We start from the raw sequence: 27,738 nt of genomic DNA on the forward strand, positions 1-27,738 counted from the left end.
TCCCTGGATGGGCGCATTGCCCGTCCCCCTGATTGCCAGCAGTCGCCGGCAGCACAGAGGGTCAGAGGCTAGGACACTTTGTCCTAGCCCCTGGAACTCCCATAATACACTGTGCAAGGGTGTGGTGCATTATGGGGATTATTTATTTATTTGTTTGTTTACATTTCTAGCCCACCCTATACCCAAAGGTCCCAGAGCGGGTTACAATAAAACCAATATAAAACATAATTAAAATTCAGCATCATAAAATCAAAAATACAGTAAAAAGATTAGGGGTATACACAAAATCGGCTGTCCTGGTTCGGTTCGAGTCCAAACTGGACCAGGCCAGTTCATTCCGGCACCCCCTTGAACCCAGCAACCCGCCCCCCATTTGATTTAGGGGGTTTGTGAATAAATTTTCTAAATTTTCCCCCCAAGTTATTTACTCCCTCTAGGGGTTGCTAGAGCAGCTGCGGGAGGGCCTCTGGAGGTGCCTCCCCCCCTCCAACTGGCCTCCGAAATTGCCCCCCTCATCCGGGTTGGGCGCTCTTTGGCCTGTTCTGGGCCTCACCCCCATCGCGGTGGCCATTTTTGAGGCTGCTGCACATGCCTAATGGGCCTCTGCCTGCCCTGTGAGTGGTTGCATTTTGCTTCAGGTCTATATTTGGGTACTCTGGCCCTGACATCCATGTCAAAAGGCAGGTCCTGTATCAGCATGAAGCTTCTGACCAGTTATCAGGGGCAACTTATGTGTTTGTAGCATTCTGTGTGTGTGTGTGTGTGTGTGTGTGTGTGTGTGTGTGTGTGTGTGTGTGTGTGTAGAGAGAGAGAGAGCGCGTAATCCTGGGAGTGAATGGGAAGAAAGTTTTGACGGGCTCTGGATTCTCATGGTGTGCTGCAAGCTGAAGTTATTAAAGAGGATTAGAGCACACAGCTGGTGAGCAGATGGAATGTTTGCAATTTCAAAGCCTCACTGAGCCATAAACCAAAATTTGCACAATACCTATTAGCTTTTTTTTTTAATTACAAGTAGCTCAGTTCATTTGTTCATACCTGGACCATAATACAATTCAAATTTGAGGTTCTGTGATGCTCTTAAACCAATATCTAGCTTTGTAACAAGCTTCTTATCACCTCAGCTGCACCCCAGTGTGGTTTGAAGTCAAAATATTAATTTTACCAAGCTCTTAATAAACTCTGATTTTCCCTTAGCCTATATGTGTATGCCTTCTGCTGCGTCTCCCCCCCTCCCCGTTCCCCCACTTTTTTCTCTGAAAAAGCCAAGTGGTTCTTGTAGTGAATGAGTGAGGAATCGAGAGAGACTAGCCTGGATTGTTCAGCTTCCCTTTCATTGACCCTGATAATATGTCTACTTTTAAAGATTTGATCTTGTCGCTGGAATGGACAATTTAAATTCCTTCTGCCACCAAAAACCTTCCCAAGGTTCAAGTCTGCTTCTCACCAGGTTCAAGTCTGCTTCTCAGCTTACTGGCTTTTCATGGTCTAGTAACACTCGGGGATCCTCAGGCAACCCTGCATCCCAAACCTGGATTCAGGTTCCGTTTCCCAGAGGACATGAGTATTTATAATGAAGAATGGAGTATTTATAATGAGGAATCCCAATGGAGTGGGAAAAAATCCTCAGCAGGGATGACAACTTCCACAGGCCTCTGAGAAATACTGCAGTGGGGATCATGGATTTGTCTCAACAAAAACCTTCATTAACATCAAATTTCCCAATTATGAGGAAAACCTTCACCTGAAAGAGGCCAGAAAGCACATTGGGTGCAGATGCTCATCCTCATTTGCAATGCACATCCAGATGCAAAGATTCAACATGCCCCTCATCTGCACTGCAGGCTGTGGGTAGAAATGTGTATTCTGATATGTCTCCCAATATGGATGTGTCAGTGTGATGCTAACTTGCACTGAGTCAATCCATTGGTCCATCTAGCTCAGTATTGTCTATCCTGCTTATAAGTGGCTCTCTGGATCTCTGCATAGGAACATAGGAAGCCGCCTTATACTGAGTCAGACCAATGGTCCATCTAGCTCAGTATTGTCTTCACAGACTGGCAGCAGCTTCTCCAAGGTTGCAGGCACGAATCTCTCTCAGCCCTATCTTGGAGAAGCCAGGGAGGGAACTTGGAACCTTCTGCTCTTCCCAGAACGGCTCCATCCCCTGATGGGGTCTTTCCCATTCCTACCTTCTGCATGCAAAGCGGGTGCTTTACCACTGAGCTACGGCCCATCTCAAGCTGTACATAGGAAGCGGCTTTACACCAAGTCAGACAATTGGTCCATCTAGCTCAATATTGCCTACACTGATTGACAGTCGCTCTCCAAGGTTTCAGGCAAGAGTCTTTCCCAGCCCTACCTGGATATGCCAGGGATTGAACCTAGGACCCTCTGCGTGCAAAACAGATGCTCTGCCACAGAGCTACAACCTCTATCTTATCTGCACACTGCTGCCTTGGGTTGCTAATTGTGCACACAAGTGATCCCTGGATCAGGGCCATTGTATGTTTAAGGTTTGTTGATACAGTTACATGGTATTGTAAAAGTTTGTGTGTCCTATTAAGATAGGAACATAGGAAGCTGCCATATACTGAGTCAGACCATTGGTCCTTCTAGCTCAGTATTGTCTTCGCAGACTGGCAGTGGCTTCTCCAAGGTTGCAGGCAGGAATCTCTCTCAACCCTATCTTGGAGATGCTGCCAGGGAGGGAACTTTAAACCTTCTGCTCTTTTGTATATAATAGTTAAGCAAAGCTGTCCTTGTGGCTTGTTTCTCAAACCCTGCAAGCTCCAAACAAGTTGGGATTTGGGTTCCTGAGAGAGGCAGGGGAGAGAGAGAGAGAGCACGCACCTGTGTGCTTTGTCGTTTACAGTTTTCCACTCTCAGTTTTGCAATGGGCATCCAGACATGTTCAGTACTTCTAACTACTCGAACACTCATTGCACAATGGGAAATCTGGAACTCGGCCCAGATTGAAGTCAAATTAATCACTCTATGAATGTCAGTTAAGACAGCACGGGTAAGTGGAGGAAGAAACAAATCTCACGTATACTTTGAAAGGTTTTCAGGCTGTTTTTTATGGACGTCTCTTTTTTTTTGCCCTGCCGTCTTTCATGTCATTGTCTTAAACTCAATGGCTTTGTGAGGGTCTCTTTTGCCAATTAGACTTTGACTGCAAAGTTCTTTCTAACTCACCCCTTGGTTTCATTTTCTATGGAACTCATTTAAACTTGGTAGACCAATTTCTTTCTTGTTCAAAGACTGCTTGGTTATATGATTGAAAAGTGTGTCCATTGTGAGAACTCACTTAAAAAAAAAAATTAGCTGCAGGACATAATGCAGACTATCCAAGTCCTCCATTCAGCTCTTTATGACAGGTTTATTTTTCAGAAGGTTAAGAAAGGAGAACTGTGTCAAGTCCAGTGCAAACACTCCTATGCTTTTATACCTCATTGAAATCTTGTTTTACAGGCACACCATTTCCTTTTGGAAGGCTAACTGGTGTAAGGCAGTGTTAATGAAACACAGCGGTAGAAAGTCACAAGGCTGACACTTACCTCAGCCAATTACAACCAAAAGCCCTAAGCACAAAAGGTAGCATGTGTGAATTGTTGGTCTTGGTTCAATTCCTAGACAGAGACCATAAAGGCCATCACAATTCCACTTTTACATCTCAACAGAAGAAACGGATATTTTTATTAGTTGCTTGACTTGTGATCTACTCTATCCTTGGAATACATCACTGTACTTTTAACACTCCCTCTGTCTCAAAAGGGGGGGGGAGTGAAATTACTGTCCCTGTGTGTGTTCCTTTTTACAGAAATTCCTCAAGTCCTGGACTAGTGACCCTCTCTTAAACAGAGGACGTTCCTTATGATATCACACAATTTGTGATATTATACCCATTTGCAAACTGTCGCTCTAAGCACACTGTTGGTGTGAAATAAATGTTTAATAGCCACCACAGAAATTGCTAAGAGCTTGCTAAATACCAGGCTTTTATTTCTGACATTCAGAGGTCTCATTTCATTTAATAATTATCACATTTCTATAGTACTTTAGAACAATTCAAAACATTTTACAAATGTTATATAAAAATTATCTCGGTCATCCTCACATCTCACACACATTATCTCAGTCATCTCTAGCTGCTTTAGAGTACTTGAGAATATTCCTCACACATTATCTCGATCATCCTTACACCAGCGATCTAAGATAGGTCACTATTGCTCTCTCCATATTGCAGATTAGGAGGACAGGGCTGAGGCAGGTAGGTAGCAGTTTGCCTATGGCCACCAGTGAGCTTGTGATCAAGGTACAATTTGAATTGGGGACCCCGCAGCTCACTCTCTTAGCCATGAAGGTACACCAGCTTTTCAGCAATCTAGACAAGAATTTTGTCACTTCCTGCTGCAGACAGCAGGGGACTTCCTAGCTATCCCAGCTGGTGTTTATAGTAAGAAGGGTTGTGTTAAACCAACCCATCTGCACTTGCTTTTTATCAATTTGTGTGGTTCCTGTATTGCTGTTTAATTTGCTGTTCCTTCAGAACTAACCAGCTGTAGCTGTGTTGTACAATGTATCTGTCAATGTTGGCTCAAGATCTCTTTGTATCAGGGCGGGGGGGGGCACCAAATGCTTCCTCCCCTTTTGCACACCCTCCCCTCTTTCCTCCTTTGCTTAAAGTGGGGGGAAGGAGGCCATCTTGCTGTCTCACTTGTGCCCCAATTATCTGCTGCCTGAGGAAACTGTCTCATCTTGCCTCATGGAAGAGCCGCCCTGGTATCTGTTGCTCCCCTTTGACAGGCCCAAAGCACTCTCTTAGGGAAGCAAGCATCGGTAGCCTCACCTGTGTGCACCCACCAAGTTGTCACAGGCTAGAACAGTTTACCCAGAAGGCTCTGCCTGCCACAATTCAGCGTGTGTGTCTCTTTCATAGTACGGATTCACTCCAACCTTGAAGTGGTAAAATAAGGAGACAGTTGTGCGGGCGCTTTCCAGACTAGACCCTACAACGGGGTCAGGACTTATCTCAGAAGTGTGCTTCCTCACTTCCTGCATCACGACACCACAGTCCGTACGGGGACAGCAGAGTGCCATTCATATTTCCAATGCCTTGTTGCAAATTCAATAGTGGCGATATAGAGCAAGGACGTCGTACATCCGGCGTGGAAAAGTTGCTGGTTTTTTGGGTTCTTAGCTGCTGCAAGACTGCTCCCCCGGTTTACATTCCGAATGCGACTTGCCCGCATTCTGCTGTTCCAGCAGCTAGTCTGGAAAGCGCCCTGCTGCTGCTGTATGCAACAGTTGTAAGACAGGGGAAGAAGACACTAAATCCAAGAGAAACACACACTTAATTTATATATGTATTTGTTTTACAGCAAAGCCCTCAAAACAGTATACAATCGCAAAATCATCACAAAAGTAACACCATGCAAAACAAAGGGAAATATCTGCCCCCTAACGTAGGCTCCATCACCTTGCCTAACAGTTGGACAGGACCAGCTAGTGCTATCCCATACTGCGTGGGATGCAGTGGAAGGAGGGTTTTTTTTTGTAGAATCATCTGTGCTGAGGCCAAAACTGTGTTCCAGTCAGCTGGTGGGCGGCTGGACTCCCATAACCGTCAGCTGTCTCAAGAGTATGGAAAGATGCGAGGCTACGGTTGAGATCAGTCATAGCATGATACCAGCCTCTTAGACAATCCCTCTTCTTTTTCAGATGGGTGGCTGCACTCTGCATGACCAACCCCAGGTTGCTGCCAGTATTAGAGATTGTCATGGCCTCTAGAAATCTGGAAGAAATTCCAGGAGAGCCAATTATGTTTTGACTGGCACATCTGCAGGCCGGGGGGGGGGGCTGCGCTTGAGAATGAGCCAGGCCATTTGCAAAGCCCCAGTTCTGATGTCACCTCACTGGAATGAAGGGGCTGTTGAAATAGTAAATACTTGCTACAGCCAGCCACTAAGTGCCTAGCTGGACCTCGTCCTCCTTGCTGCGAAGGGAGGGATGGGTGGGTCAGTCCAAGGAGCCCTCCAGGCATGTTTACAGGGGAGATGCTTGAATTAGTTTTAGGGCTTGCAATTCAAACAATTTGCATAAAGCAGCTGCTGTCCCAGGCAAACATGAAAATCGCTCCTTGTGGGAACTTGAAAATCTAGTTTGTGATACATTTTTCCCCTGTGCATGTGCATTAAATCTTTTCCTTGCTTTGTAAAGGATTTCAGGGGTGGGGAGCAGAGTGGAGGGACTGTGTTCCAGTTCAGGAAGAGCTGAGACATATGGTGGTAGCTGACATTTCTCACAAATGACTCTTTGGTTTGCCGTGGTCCTGGCTCCAACATAATTAACTCCCATGCTGCGGTTTGCAAACTTCCTTACTGTGGGAACCTTCCCCATGTTGACTTGTCTGCGGAGGAAGCCTTGAATGTATGCTTGTGCATGCCTCCTCCCTCAACAGGGGGAGTTCCACATCAAAGGGACTTGGCACATTACCTGGGAACCTTGAGCAACAAAGATGCAGATAGACCAGAAGGGATGCAGCACCGTAACTCCAGGAACATAAGAAGACCATTGGTCCATCTAGCTCAGTATTGTTGTTGCTGACTGGCAGCAGCTCTCCAAGGTTTCAGACAATGGTCTTTCCCAGTTCTACCAGGAGCTGCCTTGGCTTGCATTTCTATAGGTCGCTACATGTGAGCACCTTCTGAGGTAACACATTCTCCTTAGGGGATGGGGCTGCAGCTTAGTGGCAGAGCATTTGTTTTGCATGCAGAAAATCCTACATTCAATCCCTGGCAACTCCAGGTAGGGCTGGGAGAGACTCCTGCCTGCAGCCTTGGAGAAGCCACTGCCCATCTGTGCAGACAGTACTTAGCTGGATGGACCAGTGGCCTAATTCAGTAGAGCAGTAAAGTATTCCCAAAATATGAAAGCACATATGATATTTCAATAATATGTAAGTACAACAGCTTTCCGGTAACATTTGCTGTTTCGGTAAACTTTTTCTAGTGCTCAAAAAAGTTCAGTGGTTCTTCAAAAGATATTAGTAACATCTTCTTTATACTTCTGTGTTGAATAATACATCATTTTCCATGGGAGTCTATGAATCTTCTCCCACCATATGTCCATTCAATGCAATGTTCTCACAGCATTCCCACAGGGTTATCAAGGACCTACCTTCTCAAAGGTTCCCAACAGAGATATAGTGGGAGAAGATTTGTGGACTCCCATGCCAAAGACACCAGCAACAGCCCCTGGAAGGATGCTGTGCTGGGGTTGGATAGGGCCAGTTGCTCTCCACCTGCTTAATATAAGAGATTACCCACTTTAAATGGTGCCTCTTCACTCCGTTAGCAAGGGTAGCTTCAAGAGCTTGATCCTTAGCAAACGTATATGGAATTAATTCCCACTGACTTTAATAGAACTTAACTACTGTGCATTGCATCTCCAGTCTTTGCAATAAGATGCTCAGTTTTCAGCAGTTTTTGTGTGTTTGGGGGGAATTTAACCCCCCTCCCACTCAGTACGCCACATATAGTTCCATCTCCTTGTTGTGAGCTTTCAGGGGCCCTATGGGACATCCTCTCAACTTTATCTTGGGGTTTGACTATCTGAGCTGCTTTCTAGAAATGACCTGAAACTTTTGTAGCACTTAAAATGTGAATGTCACTTCTGTTGCATTTTCATTGTCACTTTCCCCCAAAATAGGCATGTGCAAAACACTTTGCCGGTGAAACATTTGACTTGAAATGGGTTGTTTCGAGTGTTTTGAGCTTGAATCAGAACACCCTTTAAATAAAGAGCCTGTTGAACAACCCCTGTTTTGATTAAAACATTTTGGTGTTCTGAGCACCATTTTGGATTCCTGTTTTCCCCCTTGCTGATTGGTTTTCTGACACTGGCTTCTGATTGGCTTATGATCTCCTTGCTTCTTGGTTGGCTTGTTATTATAGAAATCAAGTATTTTCATGGGCAACTGTGCCCCCATTGGCTGGGGGGAGGGAGGAGGGAACACCTTTGGAGGAAATTTCAAAATATATTCAAAGGGACTGAGTGTCAGGGAAAGACTTTATGCCTCTCTTGAAGAGGATACATCAAGAGGAGAAGAAGGTATGTTTGATTGGTCTTCTTCTCTGAGCACTGTGTGCTGTTTCTGCTATAACTACTATAACTATCTGGTTTTGCTGGGTCTCAGATTGACAAAGGCAGAACTTGGGTGCTTGCCTTGAACCTTCCTTATGTTGTGGTTTGTTTTGTTTGTGAGATAGTGAGGTCATTCACACAATCAAAAACTGTGTTTTACCCTGGTTTGTGAGCTGTCTGTGCTCCCAATTTTCGGTTGTGTGGAAGCAAGTTAGGAGGAAAATCTGGGTAGCTTTTCCTCCTAACTTGCTTTCATACAATCACTTCTACCCAGGTTTTCCTCGAACCTTGCTTCCACACAGCCAAAAATTGGGAGCGCACACAGCTCCTTATCACCCAGCCCACAAAAGAAATGGACAAGCAGGCGATATTTAACAAATTTTTAATCTTTCCATAAAACCATAGGATCCTATAGGGGGTTTGGGGGAAAAGTTACAAATTTATTTAAAATCAAATGTTTGCCCGTTTCTTTTGTGAGTTGGTTGGGTGCTAGGGAGCACCCATTGTGCCCTACCACCCAACCCACTTTGGTGTCCATAGGAGAACAATGGAGTGTTTCATGTTTCCCCATTGTTCCCTATGGCCAAAATACTAAACATTTTAAGTTGTTCCGTCGAAACAGCTGGCTCGAGTGCTGTTTTGACGGAATGTTTTGGCCATTTTGCATTTTGTTTCAAGCTCTCAATAGAACACAAAACCCATTTTGTGCACAACCTTACCCCAAACCCATATGTATTTAGGGATGGAGTGTGTGTGTGTGCATGCGTGCGTGCGTGCAGAGGTGCTCTTATGGCATCCAAGGTCCAGGGGGGCCTCCAAAGACCCAAGGGGCCTCCTGCCACCACCCCACCCTGCCACTGCCCCGCAGCACCGAAAACTTCAAGCATGCTAGCCTCACCATGTCCGCAGCCAGGAGGTGTGTGGGGGTGCCAAGCAGGCCTTCCCCACCCCTGTGGTGGCGGCATTGGCAGGTGGAGCGGCCGCTAGGCTCGACCATTTGGCCCAGCGGCCCTTGAGAACTGCAAGGAGGAAGCTCTGCCTGCTCACTAAGCGGGTGCAACAGTTCAGGGCAGCAGTGGGATGGGGTGGCAGCAGAAGCCCCCCTTGGGTCTTTGCAGGTACAGGTTTAACTCTTTAAAAAAATTAACTTCTTAATTTTAACTTGCGGTGAGGGGGCAGTGGGGTGGGGGGGAGGGCTCCAAAGCCCTTCAGGCCCGGCCACCAAAATTACCATCCGTGTGTGTAACGCTTGTTAGCTATTTTGAGTTATTTCTTTTCAGACAATAAAGCCGGGATAATGAATAATCTTTCTTGCCACTTCTCTACAAGGAAAAGCTTTAAAATTCCAGACTTTTCAGATTAGAGAACAAGGTTGCCAAAAAGAAAGGGGAGAGGTATGTGAAGAGCTGCCTCCCTCCACCTGATTCTGCCTATCCACTCAAGACTTCAGTGGGGCCTCTTCTCGGGGTCCCATTGCCAACTGAGGCTTGGTTGGTAGGACAGGGCCTTCTCTGTTGTGCCACCCAGGCCTTGGACCTCTGCCCTGGGAGGTCTGGCTGGCTCCGTGAGTGGTGCAGTTCTGCCCTCTTATCAGATCAGTTTCATTCTGCTGTGTTTTTAGCCTAGAGACCGTAAATCCATTTTGCTCCTGTTCTCCTTGATGTGGTGGTGGTAGTTATCCATTATTACACTTGTATCCCATGCTTCCTCCAAAGAGCTCAGTGCAGCATTCACGGGATAGCCTCATAGCAACCCAGTGAGCCACATTTATCCTTGGAGAAAGTGACTGACCCAAAGCCAGCCAGTGAGCTTCATGACTAATTCAACAATCCTAATACAACATGCTAATTGCTTGACTGCCCCTCTTCTAATGTTGCCTTTGTATCACGTTGTGTTACTGTACAGCAGGGCTTCTCAATCCTGGGACCTCGGATGCTGTTGGACTACAACTCCCATCACCCCTTTCTATCCATTCTGGCAGGGATGATGGGAGTTGTAGTCCAACAGCATCATCTGAGGACCCACATCTGATGACCTTTGCTGTTCTGTTTTTAATAGAATAGTTGCCAACCACCCTGACAGTTTCCTTATGAATTTGGGTTACACAGGAACATGGGAAGCTGCCATATACTGAGTCAGACCATAGGTCCATCTTGCTCAGTATTGTCTACACAGACTGGCGCAGCGGCTTCTCCAAGGTTGCAGGCAGGAATCTCTCTCAGTCCTATCTTGGAGATGCCAGGGAGGGAACTCGGAACCTAAATGCTCTCCCCAGAGTGGCTCCATCCCCTGAGGGGAATATCTTACAGTCCTTACACTTCTAGTCTCCCTTTCATATGAAACCAGGGCAGACACTGCTTAGCTAAGGGGACAAGTCATGCTTGCTACCACAAGACCAGATCTCTTCCTAGGTTGCAACCCTATACACCCTTACTTGGTAGTGAGCTCCATTGCACACAGTGGGGCTTGCTTCTGAGTAGACAAACATAAAATTGCACTGTTAATAAATAAAAGGAGTATAAAATGAATGCCAGACATTCCGCCATTTCTCTTGCTTTCTTTTGCCCACTTTTCAGAAGCCAACTCAACTTTGCATTTGGGGAAGGTTTCTTTATATCTCTAATTGGCGGCAATACTTTTCTCAAGTGACTCTACTCACAAGTGCCATTCTAAACTTGCTTTCACTTTAAGCACTGCTCTTGTCTGTCTTCATGGCTTTCTAAAGTTCAAGCTCTTCCTTGTATCTCTTTGGCCCCTCCAACCATTAAGGGCTCTAAGAACAGATGGGATTTTCTCCTATTCAGAATGCCCCCTTACAATGAGGGATACTTGGGGAGTATGTAACAGAACAATCCGGCCCCTAGGACTTTGGATAATCCTTTTCTATTTGTTGTTGATCCAGGCCAGCATGTAGGCATCCTATAGGCCTCATAAAAGCCCATCTGGTTCATAAAACAAACTTTAAATCCAAGAAACGTGACAAATCAGCAAAAGGTTCTAGCAGGCTCCATTTATTTTTCCTTCTTTACTGAAAGCCAACTGCGCTAAAAAATAAATGTCAGCATCCACTTCCCTTTACTCATTATCTAACTCAGTTTTGCCACCTTTATTTTATTCAAATTTGGACTTGGGTTGGGGGGAGATGATATAAATCTTGCTATTCCCATGATCCGTATTCATCCCACTTTCTTAATTTTCTCCCTAACTGAAACGTGGTGCCCCATATTTGCATAACACAGAATTGCATTAGGCAGACAACAACATTTTCTCTTCAGGATATATATCTTTGAATATATATTTTATGATGAAAGCCTGCATGATTTGCAGTTGTAGTCGGGCATGAGGCTACCTGGGGTTCAATGTAATTTGTTTCAGTCTTGGGTGCCCAAGTAGTGGAATGCGCTACATCTTCTGACAAGGCTTAACCCCTGTGGTTCACTGTGTGCTAGAGTCACAATCTGGAAGGCTCTTTTAGGCATACCAAAAGAGCTCAGATGTTTCCAGCTGGAGTTTAGACCTAAAAACAATTATTTTGAGTGGTTGCCCTGGACGCTGCATCATGAACAGTTGGGCTGGCAGATCTATGGATGCGCCAATAAATGTATTTATTTTTTGTATTTATATGCGGCTTTTCTGCAGCAAAGTTCCCACATAATAACTCAAACATGGCACATAAAACATACTAGCCATTGTAATAAAGAGTGTAGCAGTCAGGGTGGCCTTGCCATGAGGCAAGGTGAGGCGGTTGCCTCAGGCAGGAGATTACTGGGGCACAAATAGGGTAGCAAGACACCATTCTGCTCCCTGCTTTTTAAAAAGAGGAGATTTATACCCTGCCTCAATTTCACAGAGGCATGAATTGCCCTCTTTACCAAACAGAGTCCACCATAGTTTGCACTGGAATGGGAGACTACATGTGTGATCATTGTGAGATATTCCCCTTAGGGGACGGGGCCTCTCTGGGAAGAGCAGTACATGTTTGCATGCAGACGTTTCCCTGGCATCTTCAGCTAGTATCTTCCCTGGGAGATACACCTGCCTGTCACCTTGGAGAATCCACTGCCAGTCTGGGTAGACAGTTCTGAGCTAGGTGGACCAATGGTCTGACTCGGTATAAAGCAGCTTCCTGTGTTCCTATGTTCGCTGTAAACAGTACAGCAATCTGAGCAACCAACTGCACTTTGCAACAAGGGCGTAACTATAATAAGGCAAGGGGAGACAGTTGTCTGGGGGCCCACTGCCTTGCCCCCCCAGAGGCAAGTCACATGACTGACTCCCCCAGCCACACACCCGCCCGGGCTTCCCTCAGTTGTATTCATCCTCCAAAACTGATGTGAGTGTTAAGATCTGGAGCTACCAGAACAGCGTGTCTTTCTCTAGTACCATGAAATGACTTGCATCGTCCACAATTTACAAAACCTTTATAATTTAGGATTATGTTCTATTGTGGCACATAGGTGTTTTTATTTATATATATATATATATATATATATATATATATATATATATATATATATATAAAATTTTTACTATGCTTTTTGTTACCACTATTCAGCCTCATTTAAGATGTCTTTACTTCATAAGCTGAGCTTCGGGGGGGGGGGGTGCATTTTAAAATCTTGTCTCTGGGCCCAGTCCAACCTTGCTATGCCCCTGCTTTGCATTAAGCATGTTGTTGGAGCTCACATGCTTGTTTTTGCTCCCCCACCCACCCCATATGTGCCAGAGGGGGCAATCCAGATCGGAACCATGACATAGCAAGAGGGAGGCTTTAATCCTTTGCCTCATCCATAGTCCTCATCCGAATTGGGGGCCCCCATGACTGCTAAGTGACACCCAGGGCAGTTTTTATCCTCGAGCAAATAGCAGCCATGTGGTGGGCAGGGCTGTTCCAGATCAAGAGCATGCCAGGGGCCAAGCAACCCCCACCCCCGTGTCTCCTACTTCCCATTAATGGTGGGCTTAAGGCAGTATTTGGCCCATAGAGTCTGGCTGACAACTGATCAACAAGTTGGTTGTATTGAAAAGTCAGGCCAGAGACAGCAGCTTTAAAGGACCAGGTGGGATCCTGTTTGTGATATCTGAGCTTTACTGAGCTGGTAGCTGCAATTCCATCTGGCTTTTAGACTGCACAGCATTGGCCCTCTAGCTGCTGCTGTTGGATTACAGCTCCCATCATCACCAGCCACAGTGGCCAGTAGCCGGGGATGGTGGGAGCTGTAGTCCAGCAAGAGCTGGAGGACCAAGATTGTGCATTCTCAAACTATATACCAAAGGTGGCCAAACTGTACTCAAATTTATTGAGGCTGGGGATTATGGGAGTTGTAGTTCAACAATAGAGAGTCTCAGGTTGGCCACCCCAGAACTATACACAGTGCTGTCGCTGAGTGCTGTAGGGAGCAGGCCAGCAGCAACCATCTCTGGCAAGCTCCCTGTAGTAGTGCAGAGAGTGTGGTACTTGACCTGGGTGTCGCTGCTAGACTTTCCAGCCCAAGAACCCTGGGCAAAATCCTACACAAAAGTGCTCTGGAAATGCTGTGTTTTAAGTAATTTCCAACATAGTGCAGGGGACGCTCTTTGTGATTAAAATTAAAATGTTCAGCTGGCCTCGGGCCACAATTGTGTAAATTGTGGCTTATGTATCATTTCTGCATGATCCCAACAGTTCCACAAGTAGGACAGTAAGTCAGTGTTCAACTCAATGTTGTACATATTCTATACATCAGAGAAGAATGTTGTTGTTAGTTTGTAAAAATAATGGTTCCTGGAGCGTAGCAAGGTTGGAGTGGGCCCAGAGGCAAGATTGTAAAATGCACCCCCCTCACTGAAACTCAGCTCATGAAGTAAAGAAATGTTAAATGAGGCTGAATAGTGGTAACAAAAAGCATAGATAGATAGATGGATAGATAGATAGATAGCCTATGTGCCACAATAGAACATCATTTTAAATTACTTTTAAAAAGGTTTTGTAAATTGTGGATGATGCAAGTCATTTCATGGTACTAGAGAAAGACATGCTGTTCTGGTAGCTCCAGGTCGTAACACTCACATCAATTTCGGATGATGAATACAACTGAAGGAAGCCTGGGTGGGTGTGTGGCTGGGGGAGTCAGTCATGTGACTTGCCTCTGGGCCCCCCCCAGGCAGTGGGGCCCCAGACAACTGTCTCTCCTTGCCTTATAATAGTTATGCCCCTGACTGGTTCTGTCGTCATGGTTTTCAAAGTGCAAGGAAGAGGATCTGGCAGTAGTTAGGCAAGACAGAAGCTGCTGCTCCTCACTGACATCTTTGCCTCCAACTTTCTGTTAGCGCCCTGACTGGGCCAGGGGACAAGTTATTCCCTCCCAGTCAGTCCAACTTTCTTGTTGTGAGCTGGCTGACCTTGCGGGGGGGGCAAGGGGCAGGATGGGAACACTTCTCATCTTGAGGCTTGCTTATCTGAGCTCCTTTCTGGAGCTGAACAGAAAGTTGCACTTTCAATGCCACTGTCACTTTCCGCAAAAGTCATCCTGATAGTTTGTGTGTGTGTGTAGCTTCTACAGAATTATTTTGACCACTGCTTCAATGGCATGATCCTCCAGTGACATCTTGACAGAGTGCACCTTGATTTAACATGATTCCGTGTGTCAAGTTAGGGTTCACACACACACACACACACACACACACACACACACACACAGGCTCATGTTTTCCTGGTCAGTTGACTAGCCTGTGTGGACCGCATAGGAACATAGGAAGCTGCTTAAAACTGAGTCAGACCATTGGTCCTAGGGATGTGTACGGACCGGTGTGGAGCCCATTCTAAGGACCTCCGAACCAATCCAGACCTGGGGCCGGTTCAGTGGTTCAATGCGGGGGTGGGGGTGGACCTTTAAGGGTGGGGAAGGGTGTACTTACCCCTCCCGCTGCTTTTCCCCCTCCAACGCTCCCGGTTTTTAAGGCATTTGGGGCGGCAGGGTATCTCCCTGCCACCTGTTCCCCTGTTCCTCAGCTAAAAGCTTCAAAAGGTGGACTGCGCATGCACACGCATGTGCATGTCACGTCTGTGCATCCCGTGCATTCGTCCCATGCGTAAGATGTACGCACACATGGCATGCACACGGATAGTCCACCTTTTGAAGCTTTTAGCCGAGGAATGGGGGAAGGGGCAGCAGGGAGGTACCCTGACACCCCAAATGCCTTAAAAGCTGGGAGTGCTGGAGCGGGGAAAGCGGCAGGAGGGGTAAGTACACCCTCTCCCAGCCTTAAAGAGTCCCCCTCCCCAGTGCCAGACCACAGAGGTGTGGTTCCATGCACATCATTAATTGGTCCATCTAGCTCAGGATGGTCACTGAGACTGTTCTCACAACCAGGTGGGCGGGGCAGCAGGGAAGGATGCTTAAACTTACCTTCCCTGCAGATGATTTCCGGGTCCTTGCTGGGCACGCTGACCAGGCGCCCAGATGGTCACTGGCTGCCCTAGGCAGCTCAGAGCTTTGGGGACTGGCATGTATAGTCTTGACCCCCAGAAATCCCACTGCGAGTGCACACTGCAATGTGGGGATCCTCCACAGTGACAGGCAGGTATCCATCAGGGTTACAGCGCTGGCTAAAAGCAGCCAGCACTGCACACAGTCGGGGAAATGTGGTGAAGGGAGTGAGTGCTCACTCCCTTATCCCCACTGAAGAGGCGGGCTCCCTAGGCAGGTTTGCTGCCAGGCGCCGCTGGGAGCCGGTTGGCTCCCGCAGGTTCCCACAAGCAGCCAAGCCTGGGCTTATCTGCCTTAGCCCAGTCTTGGCTGCTCGTGAGAATAGCCTCACTGACTGGCAGTGGCTCTCCAAGGTTTCAGACCGGTGTCTCTCCCAGCCCTACTTGGAGATGCCAGGGAGTGAGCTTGGGACCTTCTGCATGCAAGCAGATGCTCTTCCACTGAGCTACTTCCCATCCCCTGAGGCAGGGCTGGAGCCACCATTGAGCAAATGGGTTCAAAGAATCTTGGCTGCCACCCTTCAGGGGCTGCACCTCACGCCGCAGCCACACACCCCACATCTGACGTCAGATGCAGGGGGCGTAGCTTTGCTTGCAAATGGGGCCACGTGACCCCGTTTGTGAGCTAAGCCAGCACCACGTTTGCAGCATGGGCGGGAGTGACTCTCCCTGCCTTTTTGGCAGGGAGATCTGCTCCGGCCGCACTGTGAACACAGCTCTGGCTGGGGTTTTTGGCTGTAGATGGGGCCGCATGGCCCAGTTTGCAAGCAAAGCTACACCCCCTGCGTCTGATGTCAGCTGCAGGGGGCGGAGTTTAGCATCTGCCATCAGATGCAGGGGGTCGGGCTAGGGGGCCACGGCGGTGGGCTGAACCCGGGCCACCCCTGGTCTCCCTCCTCTCTTGCCCTGAGGGGAATATTTTACTGCAGACAGTGCTCCCATGTGCAAACCAAGATGAATCCTGGTTAGCAAATGGGACAATTCAAGACCCAGCTCTCCATCCCATAGATCCATGTGCCTTAAATTCTGGAAAATGAAGAGAAGTCATGATGTCACATGTTGTTGTTAGAACTGTTTGCTAAGTATTTGTGCTGAAACAATTCAGTTTTTCTGTTTTTGTAACCTGGTGCCTGATTCACCAAAGCTAGTGAATTCACCAAAGCTTTTTAGTCACTTTTCAGTTGGAGGCTGAGGTTCCCCCAACATCTGAGGTCAGGCAGGTGGTTGCCAGAGAAGGGCCTTCTCTGTGGTTAGCCCTCTGGATTTCGAACGCTCTCCCGAGGGAAGTTTGACTAGCACTATTGTTGCTATAAGTTCAGCACCATCCCAGTTTCCTAAACTTTTAATTAGCAACAATAGTTGTCTGTTATCTGTCTTTTTTAATTTTGGGTTGCCATTTTATTTTTGTGTTTAATGTAAGTGGTAGTTGTGGTGGTATTTTGTTTTGTGAATTTTTTTAGAAATCTACCTCATGAGGTTTTTGTAAATGGAACAGCAGGATATAAATACTTTAGATAATGCTTGATTGTCTAACTGTTTAATTGACAAAAGGCAAATCAGTTCCCAGTGCTTTCTAAGTGTGAGTGTACACATAAAGCTTTTACCAGTAAATCTCCATGCAAGATGAGAAGTCCTTGTATTACTCCATGTTTCCTTTTGATTCCTATATGTTCTTATAGCCTCTGAGGCAAGTTGCCTCTAAATACCAGTTGCGGGAGAGTAACAGAAGTAGGGAGAGCATGCCTTCAGCTCTTGCCTGTGGGCTTCCCAGAGGCATTTGCTGGGCCACAGTGCAAAACAGGATGCTGGACTAGATAGGGCTTGGGACTGATCCAGCAGGGCTGTTCTTATGATTCTTTTAAATATAAATGTGTGTCCATACTACTGAATGATGACAGACTTTCGAGGATCTTCTGTTAAACCTGAATTGTCCCCTGTCCATAGTTGCATCTGAATTTCATCACAATTGGATGCATTTATAGCAACAAACAATTCAGGAAATGCTACGGAGCTTTCTGTGTTTTCACTTTCAGACCTAAGGCTTAGAATATGAAGATAAAGTCCATGAAGGCATTTCTCAGATGGGTGCCTCGTTCTTCTAAGCCTTTATGGAATGATCTGAACTCTCTTATTTGGCATTCTGCACTTTCTGCACTGGTTCACTGTTTTTAACACTTCAGGATGTCATTCTGGCTCTCAGCTGACCTCTGCTGGCTGCCGAGTTCTCAGCAGACATTGCTACTGAGATAAATATAAGCTTCTGACACTATCCCCATCCACCTGTTGAACACGCCTGAAGCCTTGGCTTTCTCTTTGGCTCCTCTTTCTCCTCTATTCCGCATATCCAATCTATTGCCAAATCCTGCCGCTTCTCCCTTTACAATATTATAAGAATAACCCCCCTGCCTCTTGGCACCCTTAGCAAAATGTTTAATTCATGCCCTGATCGTTGCTTGCCTTAATGACTGCACCCTCCTCTCTGGACTACCACTGGCTTGTCTCAGTCCCCTCACTGCGATCCAACACTCTGCTGCTAAAATAATTCACCCCTCTCATTCTTCAGCCACATCCCTCATACTCCTCAAATCCCTTTGCTGGCTCCTTGCTTATTATCCTGGATCCAAGACAACCTTCTTGTCCTTACCTTCCAAGCCCCCCCACCCCCGCAACTCTCTGATCTCATAACATGTTATGCTCCTGCCTGTAAGCTTTGCTCTGCCATTCTCAGGAAGGTCTCCTGCTCCTTCAGTCTTCTCCATCCTTTCTCCCTTGCTACCCCTTATGTTTAGAACTGCCTCTTGAAAGACCTGCATGATGCCTTCTCCCTTACCTCATTCAGACCCCTTTTTAAAGCCCCTCTTTTCCATGAAGGCTTTGGCACAATGCCGTGTCTCCATTATCTGTTGTAACGAAGCTCAAGTATGTGTAACTGAAACATTCACATATGCTTCCCCTGTTTATCTCCTCCTCCATTTCCTTCCTCTGTTTCCCCCTGGTCAGTATCTAAGTCAGTATCTTAGTCTTGAAGGAGGCTACAAGGTTATCTGTCTGCACTGCCATCTTGCCCGTCTCCCACTTGCCTGTCTACCCCAAGGAATTTGCCCTACCCATGGGCCTGAACCCCTGGCACATGTATGACCCTCACTGGCCTGGGCATGTCTATAAAATTATTATGTTATTAAAAGAATCTGTAACTCCCTGTTGCTCAGTATGTTTCCAGTTCTGCGTCGGTTTTTTGAAAGCTTTCATATAGCCACCATATTTATTTCATGGTGCCTGTATCTTATTACTCCTGACTAGTGCTTGAGGTGGAGTGTACTAGTCATCATTGATTTGGAAAGGGTCAATGTGAGGGTTAGTTACTGTAGAAAGCTGTCATTTTTCACACAGAGAGGGAAATGAAACTTCATTTTGCTTTGTGGGTTTATTTTTATCTCCGCTCATTATGGTGCATGACTAGAGGCCTTGCCGCAGTGCAATCTAAGAAGAGAAAATGTGCTCCACATGTTGAGGATTTAAGGTCAAGAAGGATTCAGGTTTAGCTTCTGGCAGCTAAGGTGACGTAATAACTATAAAGAATTTTGCCATCGCTTAGTAGGGAGCTCTGAAAACCCCTCTGTCTGTAGAATCAGTGTCAGGCCAAGTAGGTAGTAATTTACCTTATATTGAGCCCTGCTTAAAAAGTATCATTACCTGCCCCAATCACATGGGACTGGGCTGATAAACTTCTATAAAAGAAACCCATACATGAATACAAAGAGAATATCCCTTATGCAGCTAGAGTGGAGCCTGAACTGCGTGAGCTCAAATTATATGGGTTGGATCTGCCTTTATAATGGCCCAGAATGATAATACTGAATCTTAAGTTGGCATGTGCAAAACCACAGGCAGAATGCCATTTTTCAGTTCTGTTTTCCTTGTCCTAAATGATGACTTTTCCATGGAAAATCCATTTTATTCAGATTTCATCTGGTTTTGCTGCTGATCCTCTGCTATAGTCCGTTGCTTGTGTTGATAAAAGGCCTGGCCTTTTCATGCATGTGTGTTTCTTTCATGGTTGCACAGCATCATGGATTTTGTATTTGCCAGGCTGCAAAGATCATTCTAAATGCATGCATGTTTCCTTCACAAGAATGAATTTGGCTTTGTATATAAGGCGTTTATTGCCCAAATGCAGGTGACTTGGTACAAAAATGTTGAAATAATGTAAGAATATAGATGTTGCAAGAACATATATCTGTATTAGTCAAAAGCATGGCAGAGTTAATAACAGCTTTTGGGATTTTCAGAGGGGAAATTGAGAGCTGTGGCTTTTGCCCCAAGTGTTGGTACTGCAAATTTCAAGGGCAACACTAATCTCAAGTTTATTCCTCTTGGAAAGAAATTTGAATTTTATTTTCTCCAGGTGTTCATCCAATAGCCCCTTTGCATGTGCTCCAAAATCCAGGGTTTGGAGTACATGTAGAGGGGTGATTCAGAGGAACGACCCTCTCACACGATAAAAGTGCATCGGTATGTTCGCCAGTGATGTCAGGATGGGCGTGTTCTTGGCACAGCCCCAACATTGCATGTAGAGAGCTGTGTTAGGAGCATAGGAAGCTGCAGTATACTGAGTCAGACCATTGGTCCATCTAGCTCAGTATTGTCTACACAGACTGGCAGTGGCTTCTCCAAGGTTCGTCTGAGCTGGACATCTGTTTTGGTTTTTACCACCTTGAATAGCTTGGTATCATTGGCAGACCATCTAAACACGAGGAGAGTGAGCTTTCTTTAAACCTTGTTTTCATCATATACAAATGTATGCAGGATTAATCTATTTAAACTCAATAAGCTAAGATTTATTTAACTGGCTGATAGCCCTAAAAATACTCATGAGTACTGACTACAGAGAAGTCTCAATATGAGGTGCGTAAAAAGCAAGTAGACTCTTTCCACCAGGCACTTTAGCTGTTGTTGGGCCACAACTCCCATTATCCCCATGCACGATAAATTGTGGCTGGAGATGATGGGGGTTGTAGTCCACTAATAACTGGAGGGCCTCATGTTGGCCATCCCTGCTTTTACTGAATCACCCTGTGTAGAAACAGGCAGATAGATGGCTGTGGTGATATTTGTGCTCCAGAGACGTTTGGTGTTTTTGCCGGTGGCTGAATAATCAGCCTGTGTTCCTTCCTTCCAAAGGAAATTGTCTGAAGCCGACTGCTCAGCTTAGTACAGTCTGCCTGTCTCTGAGCACAAGACAGTCTCCACGCAGCATCATCCTGGATGTCACCTTCTCTCTTTCTTTAATATGTTCCTGGGCAGGAAAGGTGACTTGCTGCTTGCTTGCTAGACTGCAAAAGAAAACAGGCAAGCGTCCAAGTTCCACAAATGACGAAATTGAGATATTTTTGGCTAGTCTACCACTGTGGAGTCTCACCAGTGGAGCTAGAGGAGGCAGCATGAGCCCCCCCCCCCTCTCGTAGAAGAACTCAGAAGATTTTGCAGATACCAAATATTAATCTGCTCCATTATTTATCATAGTGTGCTATGATAGGGGGAGAGCTGGTCTCTCTCAACCCTATCTAGGAGGCCTATTTAAATAGCCTTAGGCCCGATCCAGCAAGGCTGTTCTTATGTTCTTACTAGAACCAGGGGTCATCCCATGAAAATGAAGGCTGGGAAATTTAGGACTGACAAAAGGAAGCTCTTTTTTAACCAGCACATAATTAATCTGTGGAATTCTCTGCCATGGGATGTGGTGATGGCCACTAGCTTGGCTGGCTTTAAAAAGGGCTTAGGCCCTTTTTTCATGGAGCACAGGTCCATCAATGGCTACTAGACTGGTGGCTATAAGCCACCTCCAGCCTCAGAGGCAAAATGCCTCTGAATACCAGTTGCAGGGGAGCAAACACAGGAGAGAGGGCATGCCCTCACCTCTTGCCTGTGGGCTTCTCTGATGGGCCACTGTGTGAAATAGGATGCTGGACTAGATAGGCCTTCAGCCTGATCCAGCAGGGCTGTTCTTATGTTTTGGTCTTGTCGTAGCAAGCACAACTTTGCTAAGCAGGGTCCACCCTGGTTTGCATTTGAATGGAAGACTACATGTGAGCACCGTGATATTCCCTTTAGGGGATGGGGCTGCCTTGGGAAGAGCGCCTGCATGCAGAAGGTCCCAAGTTCCCTCCCTGGCATCTCCTAGATGAGGTTGAGAGAGAATCCTGCCTGCTACCTTGGAGAAGCCGCTACCATTCTATGTGGACAATACTGAGCTCGATGGACCAATGGCCTGACTTGATATAAGGCAGCTTCCTGTGTTCCAGTTCTTTGTTTCTTGGGTGTTCTACAATACAATTTGTTATCTAGATCAGGCATTCTCAATGTGTGGGTCCCCAGATGTTATTTGACTTCAACTCCCATAATCCCCAGCCCCAGTGGCCTTTGGTTGGGAATTATGGGAGTTGAAGTCCAATTACACCTGGGGACCCACACGTTGAGAATCCCTGATCTAGATGTACCACAGGCCTGCAAGGTCCTCATGCTGCACAAGAGATTAACTCAGAAGAACTTGGGCTCAGTGGCAGCTGGTATGGGCAGATTGGGGAGGCAGGAAATGAGCCTCAGGTGAGCTCTTTCTCCCTCCTCTCACCCTGTCCTGGCTGCCTCACTCTCCCTTGCCATGCTCAGCCATGGCATTAACTGCCTGTTCTCAGGCTGGCCCTTTGCCCGGTCTCCCAAACCAGTGAACAGCCAGCCTATGGGCACGGAGTTAATGCCATGGCCAGGAACAACAAGGGAGAATGAAGCCACCAGGATGGGGTGAGAGGAATGAGAATGAGCCTCATTGGGGCTCACCCCCCACTCTTGGTTCACTCATACTGGCTGTCAGTACTTGCTGGGCTTCATGTCCAGATGAGTGCATGAACACAGACAGAGCTGCCAACAGGGCCGGGGAGAAAAGGACCTTCTGTACTGGGCCCAGAGGCAACAAGAGGTCTTGCTGTCCAAAGATGCCTGTGCCTGTCCACCCTCCACTATCCCTCCTCCTCTCTGCTGTAAGGAGGCCGGTAAAGTGCTGTTAACAAGAGCATTACGCATCCACTATCTCTTGGATTCTGAGTTCTTACGTGGAGACCTTTAGAACTGGTTGACGCTCTTCCACAAAATGTTAGTAACTTACGATTCCCTCTCCCTTTCTCCTCTTTTGCACAGAATGTGACTCGGAAACAAAAAGGGTTCAAGACGTTCTTTCTGGGATCGAGAAGCCGCAGGTATGTGATCCGGAAGCATGTGGTCTTTACACAAGAGTGTAACGTTGAAGAGATACTGCCTCTGTGTATTTTTATGTTTGCATGCAAAAAAGATTCAAAGGCCCTGAAGTTTGCAGGCAGTATGAAGCCTCTGAATTGCTCACACCTGTCTGAATACTGGGAACTTTGGATTTCTGCCTCTGCCTTGTCAAGAGACTGTACCTGCAGCCTTTATGCCTTTGGTGTCCCCTACTTCGAGCTTTTCCAGCAGAAGTGCCTGGCTCCAACCACTGGCCTTAGGGACTGAGCCAGAGTCCCTAAGGCCAGTGGTTTAGGTTCAATTTGGTTTAGGCTCCCGGCCTGACAAGGCCCTGTTGCAGCAATAGCCCTGATGCTGTCTTGGCACAGCTGTGCCCCCCCCCCAATCTCAAGCTGCTGCTGCAACAACAACAAATATTTATATACCGCTTTTCAACAAAGGTTTCCAAAGCAGTTTACATAGATAGATAGATAGGACATCTCCCTGTCCCCAAAGGGCTCACAATCTAAATGGAAACAAAAGATAGACACCAGCAACAGCCACAACCACTGGAGAGATATACTGTGCTGGGGATGGATAGGGCCAGTTGCTCTCCTCCTGCTAAATAAAAAGAATCACCACTTTGAAAAGGTGGCTCTTTGCTCAGTTAGCAGGCAGCAAACATCTTGCTGCTGTCGCTGCAGCTCACGGAACCACCAGACCATTAGTCATCTGGCTTTCCAAAGCAGCGGATGTGCAGAAATAGTCCCTATAAACACATGAAATGCTCTAAGCAGCATTCCTGGCATATTGCTGGTAGCTTTCCTTTCACATGCGTGGCCTGCAGAGACTATGTAATAGGACAGATTGGTAGACAGCTTTTACTGGCGTTGGTTTCAGATGACCTGCATGCTTTGCTGGTGACTTCGGCACATATGTAAGTAATATGGCTACTCGCAATTTCTTGCTGGTATTAACTGTGCACTGTAGACTGTCCTCCAACATTTCATGCGTTCAGGTCTAAATGAGAGCGCTATGCGCATAATTTAATCATTTAGTGTTATTGAATTAAAAAATTAGTACTGGCTGCATTATTTTAATTATATGTTTCAGTTAAGGGGAAGGCAAAAGAAGCAAAATGATAGTTTAGGGAAAGATATAATTTGGAGCCAGTGAGTCAAGGAAGCAACTAGGTTTATAATTAATTTAGATATTACATTTATATCCCACTCTTCCTCTAAGGAACTCAGGGCAATATAAATGGTCCCCTCCCCAAACACATCCTCACAATAGTCCTGTGACATAGTGAATGACGCAAAGACACCACGTGAGCTTCATGGCTGAGTGGAGAATTGACCTTGGGTCTCCCTTGTCCTAGGCTGTCCTCCTTCCATCATCAATCAATCAATCCAGTCAGTCAGTCAATCATCACATTTATGTACCGACCCATAAAAAGGCGCTGGACAATTTACAAATTCATATCATGGAGAGGAGAGCTGGTCTTGTGGTAGCAAGCATGACTTGTCCCCTTAGCTAAGCAGGATCAGCCCTGGTTGCATATGAATGGGAGACTTGATGTGTGAGTACTGTCAGTTATTCCCCTCAGGAGATGGAGCCACTCTGGGAAGAGCATCTAGGTTCCAAGTTCCTTCCCTGGCATCTCCAAGATAGGGCTGAGAGAGAGTCCTGCCTGCAATCTTGGAGAAGCCGCTGCCAGTCTGAGAAGGCAATACTGAGCTAGATAGACCAGTGGACTGACTCAGTATATGGCAGCTTCCTGTGTGATTAAAATCTTAGATAATTTAAAACAAATTAAAATAACCACCAGTAAAACTTTTAAAACCCATGTATCCATACATAACAAACGTTGCATACAGAAAGATAAAGCCCCATTTGTTCTAGTCTGTACCCTGACTTTAAGGCAGGGCTGCACAACTTTGCCCACCCCCCACCTGTAGATGGTGAACTGCAACTCCCCTCACCACTCACAATTGGCCACTTTGAATGGGGATGATGGAAGCTGTAGTCCAAAAACCGCTGGAGGGCCAAAGTAGTACAGCCCTGCTCCAATGGAAGGGGATGGAAATATCAGGGGAGGTAGCATGCTGACTTACCTGCTGGTCTCCAGATTTCAGAGTCACTAGAAGCACAGGTGTGGCATTAATTGATTGATTGATTGAATTTATATACTGGCTAATATTGAAATCTCTAGGTGGTGTACAGAATTAAAACATAGTACAAAATATAACACATTTAAAATTCATTAAAAGATAATTATAATAGATAAAAACACATTCAAATTTTAAAAAATTGGTCTCAGTTGAAGGTCTGGGAAAATAGGTACGTCTTCAGGGTCCTCCTAAAAACAGAGAAGGAGCAGGGATTTCAGTAGGGATTGAGTTCCAAAGCTTTGGAGCAGCCACAGAGAAGGCCCGGTTCCGAGTTGACAACAAACGAGTGGCATCTCATTTGGAAAACGAGTGGCACCTTGTTTGTTCTGTATGTCTTGAAAAGACATGGCATCTTTTCAGCTTGTTCAAAATTTGGAATTGCATTGAGGTATTATCTGAAATGTTTCTGGATTTGAATTTGGGGATGTGATCCAAGATCCCCTTTTTAAATCACGTTCTCCAAAACAATGCCTGCCTATTGGGTGAGGCAAGTGGGAAATGGCATCGTTTAATGCTTTCTCCAAGATGCTCTTGATACAGGAATGTAGGGAGCTGTCTTATACCAAGTCAGACCATTGGTTCACCCAGCTCCCTGTTGCCTACAGTCACTGGCAATGGCTCTCAAAAGGTTTCAGGCAGGAGTCTTTCCAGCAGTGTAGCTATTATTGACCAGGTGGGTTCAAAGAACCCAGCCCCCCCTCAGCTCCTGAGGGGCCCCCAGCTCCACCCCTCCCTATTTTCTTCATGATCTCCCTCCCTCTGAGGGGCTGCTGGGGAAAAGGGCAAACACGAGCCCCCTTTCCCCTAGCTACGCCCCTGAGTCTTTCCCAGCACTACCGGGAGATGCCAGGGATCAAACCTAGAACCTTCTGCATGCGGAGCAGTTTTCTTCACACTGAGCTACAGCCCCATTCCCTAAGGGGGATATCTTACAGCAGACAGCTCTCGCATGTAGTCACACGTCCCAATGCAACCAGGTGAGACCTTGCTTAGCAAAAGGGACAATTCATGCTCACTGCCGCAAGACAAGCTATCCTCCCCATCCTCTGGATCGACTTTTCTCTCCCCTGTTCTTATTCCTATGCACAATTTTTGTGCCACAGCTGTACCTTTCCTGCTGACTCAAAGGCAGAGCTGTATGAATCATTCACACCCTAAGGCAAACTCTGGTCTCCCATATCCTGATGAATCAGTAGCATATATGTATGTATTGGTTTATTTTGGCCCAAGGCCAGCATATAGTAGCATATATACCCTGGGCAGTATATCTGCGTTAAAGGCCAAAGTTTACCTTTCCCCATCATCTAGAAAACTAGCCAGGTAGTCTTGGTTGTTCATTATTTACCACTTTTTATTTAGTTAACCCCCTAAGAGCACCTTGATTAAATTAGCCCCATTTGGGCATTTGAAGTAGCTAACAGTATATCTCATTAATACAATAAGTGGCATTTTGGAACAATTTGAAAATTGCTTTTCCATTTTTAAATATCACAATATACCCTATATCACAAAGCTGTCATGACCCTTACTCTGAGCAGTGAGCTGCCCACTGATATGCGGGTTGCAGCAGATCGTGGAGGCACAAAATCAGATCAGATAGATTTTATTTGCATTAGTCATCAGCCCATAGCAAAACAGCAAATAAGCAATTAAAACCCTGATAAAACAAAGTAAAATAATATCATACGCATCTGCGGAGGCCAGTTCAGCTTAGGAACTGTGGCATGGCACAGGTGGGCTGCTGGGGGAAATGCTGGACCAGTAAGTACTCCAAAACTACTTTTAAAGGTGCCTCTTCCCCCCACCCCACCCCACCCCACCCCACCCCACCCCACCCCACCGCTCTTTAGAAGCCATTTAAAGCCACAATTCCCCTTTGTTTGTAAAAGGAAATCCTCACCAGATTCCCCTTTACAAGCATAGCCCTTCGAACCAGGCTCGGTTCGGTTTGGTTGCAGACCAGCCCGCCACCTCTGGAAGCCAATCTGGTTTGTGATTGAACCATCAAAGTGGCCCAGTTCATGATGGACTGGTTTGCGATCAAACGGTTTGTGCACATCCCTAGCTGGAACTATTTCATGGAAGATTTTATCTCTCTTCTCTCCCTGCAGTAAACTTTGTTCAGTTACCTTCTGAGGACTGCTTAAAGCAGATATTTTAACTTCTGCATTGCAAAGTGTACATGCTTTGGTTTTCTGATACATGCACATAGAGCTCCTTGTGACACAAGTATGTGCTGTAATGTGTGTGTCTGAGTAAGAAGGGATGGGGGGACCAAGTAATCGTATACGATAACTTGTAGAATTGGATGACTTGGATTACCCAACCAACCTAAGAATGTGCTCTTTATGTTATTATGGGTGTCCCATCTCTGTAACTGTTACTATACAAGGGGGAATCATTTCTCTAAGCTAAAGAAACTTCAGTCGTTTGAAGTATTTTAGTTACAAAGGGCATAGGCTCCATTGAAATACATCCAAGTTGTGCAAGTGTACAGATATTCATTTCAGTGGAAAAGTTCCCAGTGGAGCGCACATAAAATAAAGCAGGTCCTTACCAATAAATAGCCTGTGTGGTGGTTGCAGCTGGTGAATGGTGGCTTGCTCTGACTGTCTGGAGTCTTACAGTCCCATTCAAGGTGTTCAGCTATGCACAGATGGAGTTGCCTTCTACTCGGTTCATCTGTTCCTCTGTTCATCTGGCTCA

At 46.2% G+C, this 27,738-nt stretch overlaps 1 protein-coding gene across 3 annotated transcripts in view; it reads left to right on the top strand.

Annotated features, from left to right (window-relative positions):
* The window catches only part of FNDC3B (fibronectin type III domain containing 3B), a 447,770-nt gene that overhangs the window by 286,163 nt on the left and 133,869 nt on the right, over positions 1–27,738 (top strand). For all 3 annotated transcript variants that reach the window (XM_053308096.1, XM_053308093.1, XM_053308094.1), the window contains one exon: positions 22,805–22,863. In XM_053308096.1, coding sequence (XP_053164071.1) covers positions 22,805–22,863 — 59 coding nt within the window. The remainder of the gene's footprint in view (positions 1–22,804; positions 22,864–27,738) is intronic.

This window comes from Hemicordylus capensis, chromosome 3 (assembly GCF_027244095.1).
Source record: "Hemicordylus capensis ecotype Gifberg chromosome 3, rHemCap1.1.pri, whole genome shotgun sequence".
NCBI lineage: Eukaryota > Metazoa > Chordata > Lepidosauria > Squamata > Cordylidae > Hemicordylus > Hemicordylus capensis.